Source organism: Saprolegnia diclina, assembly GCF_000281045.1.
Source record: "Saprolegnia diclina VS20 unplaced genomic scaffold supercont1.81, whole genome shotgun sequence".
Taxonomy (NCBI): domain Eukaryota; phylum Oomycota; class Saprolegniomycetes; order Saprolegniales; family Saprolegniaceae; genus Saprolegnia; species Saprolegnia diclina.
In genome coordinates this window covers 229,389-237,418 of record NW_008246148.1, presented here as the reverse complement: position 1 = coordinate 237,418, position 8,030 = coordinate 229,389, and the positions used below count along the sequence as shown (strand labels likewise).

Genomic DNA, 8,030 nt, shown 5'->3' with positions numbered 1-8,030 from the left:
GATCAACGTCAAGCCGATCGTGCACCCGGCCGTCGAGGAGGGCAAGTGCCGACTGCGCTTCTTCATCTCGTACTTGCACACCGAAGCCGACCTCATTCGCACCGTGCAGGCGCTTGTCCGCATCATGGACAGTCTGCGCACCACGACGTCATAAAATGGAAGTCAATCATCCTGTATTAGCTCCGAAGTTCATTGAGCGTTGACGATGGCGGCGTGCGACGTCGAGTCGACGGAAGCTGCACCTTGCTACGAAATGAGGCACCTAACGTTATCATGTTGCGCCGGAATTGGTGTCGGAGGTTGATCGCAGAGGTCGTGGCGGGTGACACCATCTACGTCAAGCGACCATGTCGCACGGGCCTCTCGACGCGATTGGCAGATCGTATGCCGTGCTCTCTACCCGCCACCAGTTGTAAGTCCAAGCTTGTCAATGACCACCCACCCGCGATGGCCTGTCTACGACGACGGAACGACTCGACTCATGTACGTACCAACTAGAACCAATGTACAAGTTGTTGCCACGGGAACACTGGAAACCGCGCTCGCTACGTTCTTAGCACATTGCTGGCAGCGCGCCACGTCGTAAGATTCGCTTCGCGTTGTACGACATAACGTGGTTCCCTTCGTTGCTGCGTGACAGAAAAGGTGGTTTTGTTCTGGGAACGTGCCGTCTTTGCACCGCGCGCGTGGAATTCGCCTAAAAGAGTACATTCGCCCCAAGCCCCACGCACGAGCTCGGACGACGCCACAGTGCTAGCTCGCATATCGCAAGCGTGTTTACGACGTATGCAGTCGACACGAGTCGATCGATCGACATGGAGGGTCGTGCAAAACGCTGGCAGGACGCGTCGTGCGGACAGGGCGGTACCCCTTTTTGGCAACCATCGGCTAAAACCTGCTGGTCTGGTCTCGCGAGCCAAAATGAAGTTACTGCGTGAGCACCACCCGCTGTGACTTGTGGTTTGTATGCCACCCGGCATCGCTGGCCGTGATCTTCTGGAGGAGCGACACGACCCATCGCTGTCGTCGTAATTTTCGCCTCGGGTCCCGGAAGGGACCAAGTCGCGGGCTTTGGCGACGGCATCATGGACGTTGCAAGCTCTCAAATTGCTATGTACGTTATGGGCGCGTCGTTGCAGCCACCCCGCGGTGGCCCGGCGTGTGCTCTGTACCGTGGCCAATGTGAGTAACGCCCATGTCTTCCGTCCTTTCCATGTGCCAACGCCGGGTTTTCTACTCGCCACCTGGTGACGCTTTCGGGGATGCAATAATTTTGCAACCACTTTCCCTCTTGCCTCGCAATTGACTGCACGATGGACGCCTTGGCGATCGCGCTGGACCCGGCGAGCGCTGCCGCCGTCGCCGCGGCTGTCACAGTCGGCGCGACTGCTTTCTTCTGCACGCGCAAGCGCAAGTTTGAGAGCAGCCCGCGCTGCCCGCCCAAGCCGATGCTCAAGCCGACGGTCTCGGGCGACGTGACGGACGAGCCGCTCCACGACGCCAAGCGCGCCCGCGTCAACAGCGTCAAGACCGCCGCCTACCATGAGCTCTCGATCGCCGAGCTCATGAAGCAGCGGGCCATCGACATGCCCGACAAGGTCGTCTACACGTTCCTCGACGACCGTGGGCGCGAAAGCGTCAACCTCACCTTTGGCGACATTGACCGCGCGGCCCGCGGCGTCGCAGCCACGCTGCAGAAGGACGCGAACCTCCAAAAGGGCGACCGCGTCATGCTCGCGTATCCTCCGGGCCTGGATTTCGCGCTGGGCTTTTGGGGTTGCCTCTACGCCGGTGCGACGGCCGTGCCCGTCTACCCGCCGTACCCGGGCACGCTCGCCAAGGACCTGCCCAAGTTTAACCGCATGGTTGCCGACTCGGGCGCCAAGGTTATTTTGACCAACCGTGCGTACTACATGGCGACGCAGCTCGCGACGGCCAAGAACTTCTTCACCAACGATGCCGTCTCGTGGCCCAAGGACGTCAGCTGGGTGTCCTCGGACGCCGTGGCTGACTCAATGGCCGAATTGTATGCTCCAATTGCGCTGGCTGTTGCAATATCTCATGCATCAATGTGTGTAGCTACACTGACGTCGAGTGCTCGTTTGACGATTTGGCCTTCTTCCAGTACTCGTCTGGCTCGACGTCCGAGCCCAAGGCCGTCATGGTGTCGTACGGCAACGTCAACGCCCAGCTCAAGGTCTGGGTTGCTATTCGCGAGACTGACACGATGGTCTCGTGGGTTCCGTCGTACCACGACATGGGTCTCGTCGTGTTTATTCTCGCACCAGCCTCGACTGGTACGCTCTTTGATCCCACTTTGCACTTGGCCTTTCTGACATTGCACTTGTCCAGGCGCTCGGTGTGTGTCGATGTCGCCACTCTCGTTCATCAAGGACCCGTCGCTCTGGATGCGTACGGCCTCCAAGTACAAGGCCACGCAGATCTGCGCGCCCAACTTTGGCTACGCCCTCGCGGCCCGCAAGACGACAAAGAAGCAGGTCGCTGACCTCGACCTGACGCACCTTCGGCAATGCCTCTGCGCCGCCGAGCCGATTCGCATCGAGTCGCTCAACGCGTTCACCGAGACGTTCGCACCGGCTGGCTTCAACCCCAAGACGTACGGCTGCGGCTACGGTCTCGCCGAGGCCACTTTGGTACGATTCTCATTTTTCTTATTTTCTTATTGGGCGGGAATTCTCATTGTGACATATCTCTAGGCTGCGACTGGCCCCGACCCGTACAACCCCAAGGAGCCCGTCGTCTTTGTCGCCAAGAAGAACGCCCTCGAGCAGCACAAGAAGGCTCAGCGCGCATCTGCCGACCACCCGGCCGTTGACACGATGACGCTTGTCGGCTGCGGCACGCTCCGCCCGACCTTCAAGGTCATCATCGTCGACCCCGAGACGCGCGAACAGCTGCCCGACTGCCGCGTCGGCGAGATCTGGATCCAAGGCGAGAGCGTCACCAAGGGCTACTGGAACCGCGAGCAGTACACGAAGGAGCAGTTCCAGGCGACCGTTCGCGGCACGGCCGACACGCCCGAGAACCACTACTTGCGGTCGGGTGACATGGGTTTCTTTGACGGCGACGTCATGTACGTCACGAGCCGTCTCAAGGATTTGATCATCATCCGCGGTCGCAACGTGTGTCCGCAAGACGTCGAGCGCACGACCGAGCTGGCCCACGACGAGGTTCGCCCTGGCTGTGTCGCTGCCTTTTCGATCGAGACGTCCAACCAAGAAGAAGCTCTCGTTGTGGTTGCTGAGATGCGCTCGGACCTCAAGAAGGACCAGGACAAGCTCCGCGCCATCGCCAACGCCATTGCGACGTCGGTGCTGTCGGAACACCAGCTCCGTTGCGCCTCGATCGTCCTCTTGCGTCCTCGCAGCATCCCCAAGACGACGAGCGGCAAGATCCAGCGTCGCGGCACCAAGGCCAAGTTTGAAGACAACACGCTCGCCGCCCAGTACATCCACAAGGGCGTCATCGAGAGCCGTCCCAAGGCGGTTCCGGTGGCCGTAGTGGTCGAGCCCGACACTGCGCCGGCTGCCGAAGCTGCCGACGTTGTCAAGACGCCGGCCGTTGTCAAGACCCCGGAAGAGATTGTGGCGTGGTTGCTCGAGCGCCTCGCCCAGGAAACCAGCGACAGCAGCGACGAGTACGAGACGTCGTCGGCCAAGGCGCCGACCATCGACGCCGACACGCCGTGGGCCTGCGTTGGCATGGACTCGGTGGCCATTGTCGGTCTCAGCGCCGAGCTCGGCGAGTTCCTCGGCTGCGTCGTGCCGCCGTCGGCCTTTTTCCAGTTTGATACGCCGGTCAAGCTCGCCAACGCTCCGGGTCTCGCCACCGGCGAGCTCGAGACGCAAGAGTCGACGCTCCCCGAAGGCTCGTACGTCGACGAGAACGGCGAGATCAAGGCCGAGTGCTACGATTTCGAATGCTTCCCCGAGGTCCAGCACCTCCGCGGTCAGCTGAGCGAGCTCACGGACGCCGGTCTCGTGCTGCCGTACTTGGACGTGCTCACGGCCGAGAAGAAGAAGCAGCTCAACTTCAACACGTACAACTACCTCGGGTACGCGTCGCACCCCGCGACGGCGCAGGCCTCCAAGGACGCCATCGACACGTACGGCACGGGCATGAGCTCGTCGCCGATCGTGGGCCAAAACATCATCAACACGCAGCTCGAGGCCGCCTTGTGCAAGCACTTTGACGCCGAGGCGTCCGTGCTGTTTGTGGGCGGCTGGGTCACCAACGTGACGACGATCGCGGCGCTTGTCGGCAAGGGCGACCTCATTCTGTGCGACATCCTCAACCACAACAGCTGCGTGAACGGCCAGCGCCTCAGTGGCGCGACGATCCTGGCGTTCCCGCACAATGACGTGGCCGCCGCCGAGCGCATCCTCAAGTCGGTCCGGCACAAGTACCGGCGCGTGCTGATCGTGATCGAGGGCGTGTACTCGATGGACGGCGACGTGCCGAATCTGCCGGCGTTTGTCGCGCTCAAGAAGCAGCACAAGGCCATTCTGTTTGTGGACGAAGCGCACTCGTTCGGCACGATGGGCCAGACGGGCAAGGGCATGTGCGAGTACTTTGACGTGCCGACCACCGACGTCGACGTGCGCATGGGCACGATGAGCAAGTCGCTCGGGTCTGTGGGCGGCTTTATCCTCGCCACCAAGACCGTGGTCGACTACCTCAAGTACTCTGCGGGTGGCTTTGTCTACTCGGTGGGCCTCGGTCCGGCCAACGCCGGCGCGGCGCTCAAGGCCGTCCAGCTCATGGGCGACGAGCCGCAGCGGTCGGTGCGTCTCCAGGAACTCAGCGCGTTCTTTTACGACGCGTGCGTGGCGGCCAAGCTCGACGTGGGCACGAACGTCCGTGGCGCGTGCGTGGTGGTCGTGTACATTGGCGGGACGGTCGAGACGGTGCGTCTCTCGATGCGGCTGAGCGACGAAGAGAAGATCAACGTCAAGCCGATCGTGCACCCGGCCGTCGAGGAGGGCAAGTGCCGACTGCGCTTCTTCATCTCGTACTTGCACACCGAAGCCGACCTCAGTCGCACCGTGCAGGCGCTGGTCCGCATCATGGACAGTCTGCGCACAGAGTCTGCTGTCGTCGAGGCCAAGGTCGCCGTCGTCGAAGATGTCGAAGATGTCGATGCCCCCGCCGTTTAGAGGAAAAGCCAAAATAGGTTAGGTTAGTAGTTTCACGTTCCAGTGTGTGAATCAAATGCATTTTGCACATAAATAGTCGCATCTTGTGGACTCGCATGTTTATTTTCTTGGTGGAAAAGCTCGTCGTAGTAACGCTACAGCACTAGTCGGCTGCATTGACACGCCGGCTGCACTGACGTACTAGTAGGCGAAGGAGGATGCATCCATGGAGGTGGCACCGTCTTGTTTTTGTATCGGCGGTCCTGCGCAGCGCCATGGATACGTCGGTGCTACACAGGGTGCTACTCGCCAAAGTAGATACCAGGTAAGGGAACGGGGTGGCGAAGCGAATACAAATAGCCCAAATATCGGACGCTACTAGTACTGCTCAATTAACCCTCCTCTGACCGTGTCGGAAGCGAGAACAACAAGGAACAGAGCCGTCTCTTGTCGGTCGCTGGCGTCGGAAGATCGCAATGGCGCTTCGGCGCCGAAACCGCCAATCAGATTTGAAATGACGGCGTTTGATTGGCTATGAAATACCTACATTCTTGGCGCTGGTAGACAGGCCGCATCAGAAACGTCGTCGTATCCGCCACGTCGTTTGCACTTTGCTCGAGACCCCACTTGGATTACATTTTGGTTACGTTTCTCAATCTCCTACGATGGATGTCCTTGCCTCAAGGATCCATCGACGACATGGATCGGACGCCCTTTCCTTGTCGTCCTTGGCTTTGCAGCACGTGTCGCGGGTGGTGCATACTCCACATAACGTTTTGAACCAACCGGGTGGGTTTGTTCTTTGAGTTCTTCCTACGACATTTATCTTACAAACTGTATTGGTGGCGAGAAAGCCGCGGGTGGACGACGGTAGACGCCACGTAAGTGCATGTGGGATTTGCGCCGTCGATCCCCAGACGACGTCGAGGCGGATGACGCGGCCAAATTTTGAAGCCAGCGCATGCATTGGCGCCACGAATGTTGGCGGTCTGCTAGAGGTCCGCCCTCCCACCCGAAAGACATACCATTACTGCCAAACGTCCCAGTGATGGGCTGCAAGATCTATGTGATGGCAATAGGAGGGACGACGCGTCTCGACACCGTCACCTTCCGCCTTCGCCAGAGTACCGCTCTTTTCTGTCGGCGTGAACCATTAGTCGAGCGTTTTGTACAAATATATGTATCGTTGTGCTCGACCCCGTCGAAAATTTTCCGCACCAAGGCGTAGTATCGGTGAGCGACCTGCTGCTGCGCGGCGCACATTGCCCCTCCCTCTTCACTCGAAATGACAACCATCTGGTTCGAGTCGCGCAACGTGGTTTGCTATGGGCACGCGGCGTCGAGTCCGTTATCAAATAGATGTGCGGCGATTCGGTATGGCGACCCGCCGTCGATGGATATGGTTTCGCCTGTCGCTAGTCGCAAAAAACAAGAGTGCAAAGTCGTCGTCCGGTGCATTCATTTCCGTTTTTACGCCGCGCAGTACACATCAGCCATGAAGCCGATGGTGATTCTGGACGCGATCAAGCTCGCAGCCATCGCCTTCCTCTCGATGCTCCTCGGGCTGCTGCAGCCGTCGCCGTCGCCGGCCATTGCTGGTAGCTTCGAGCCCGTCGACGACATGTGGGCGGCCGACGACAAGTCGAAGCCTGCATCTCCCACCAAGGCGTTTTTACAAGAGCGGTCCCATCACGGCTCGCGGACGCCGGCCACCTTTGAGGATCTAACCATTGTCGAACTCCTCAAGCAGCGGGCTCGCTCGACCCCCAACAAGGTCGTCTACACATTCCTCGACGACTATGGCCGGGAAAGCGTCAACCTTACGTTTGGCGACCTCGACCGCGCCGCCCGCCGCGTCGCTGCTACCTTGCAGCAAGATGCCAGTACGCAACACACTTGCTTCTCGAAGCTGGAGACTTATGATTGTTTAGATCTGAAGAAGGGCGACCGTGTCATGCTCGCGTATCCTCCGGGCCTGGACTTTGCCATGGGCTTTTGGGGTTGCCTCTACGCCGGTGCGACGGCCGTGCCCGTCTACCCGCCGTACCCGGGCACGCTCACCAAGGATCTTCCCAAGTTTAACCGCATGGTTGTTGATTCGGGCGCCAAGGTTATTCTGACCAACCGCACGTATTACATGGCGACGCAGCTCGCGACCGCCAAGAGCTTCTTCTCTGGCTCGGTCACGTGGCCCAAGGACATTCAGTGGTTTTCGACCGACGCCATTGCTGAAGACATGGACATGTGGTAAGACGCCTCTGTCCAACGTGCCACAAGCTCATGGGTTGCATTGCTTAGCTATACTGACGTCGAGTGTTCGTTTGACGACTTGGCCTTCTTCCAGTACTCGTCCGGCTCGACGTCCGAGCCCAAGGCCGTCATGGTCTCCTACGGCAACGTCAACGCCCAGCTCAAGGTCTGGGTCGCGATTCGCGAGACTGACACGATGGTCTCGTGGGTTCCATCGTACCACGACATGGGTCTCGTCGTGTTTATTCTCGCACCAGCCTCGACTGGTACGCACTTCGATCCCACTTTGCACTTGGCCTTTCTGACATTGCACTTGTCCAGGCGCTCGGTGTGTGTCGATGTCGCCACTCTCGTTCATCAAGGATCCTGCTCTTTGGATGCGTACGGCTTCCAAGTACAAGGCCACGCAGATCTGCGCGCCCAACTTTGGCTACGCCCTGGCGGCCCGCAAGACGACCAAGGCCCAAGCAGCTGAACTTGATTTGCGCCATCTACGCCAGAGTTTGTGCGCTGCCGAGCCGATTCGCATCGAGTCGCTCAACGCGTTCACCGAGACGTTCGCACCGGCTGGCTTCAACCCCAAGACGTACGGCTGCGGCTACGGTCTCGCCGAGGCCACTTTGG

General features: G+C 59.7%; 2 protein-coding genes across 2 annotated transcripts; both read left to right on the top strand.

Moving 5' to 3' along the window:
• Positions 1-1,313: 1,313 nt before the first annotated feature.
• SDRG_14968 (hypothetical protein) lies at positions 1,314-5,177 on the top strand (the record flags this gene model as incomplete). The annotated part of the gene is made up of 4 exons (XM_008621130.1): positions 1,314-2,026; positions 2,080-2,297; positions 2,353-2,654; positions 2,718-5,177. 4 exons carry the CDS (start codon positions 1,314-1,316, stop codon positions 5,175-5,177), a joined length of 3,693 nt encoding a protein of 1,230 aa, XP_008619352.1.
• A 1,474-nt stretch (positions 5,178-6,651) lies between these two features.
• On the top strand, positions 6,652-7,881 carry SDRG_14967 (hypothetical protein; the record flags this gene model as incomplete). The annotated part of the gene is made up of 3 exons (XM_008621129.1): positions 6,652-7,039; positions 7,088-7,403; positions 7,455-7,881. 3 exons carry the CDS (start codon positions 6,652-6,654, stop codon positions 7,879-7,881), a joined length of 1,131 nt encoding a protein of 376 aa, XP_008619351.1.
• Positions 7,882-8,030: the final 149 nt, after the last annotated feature.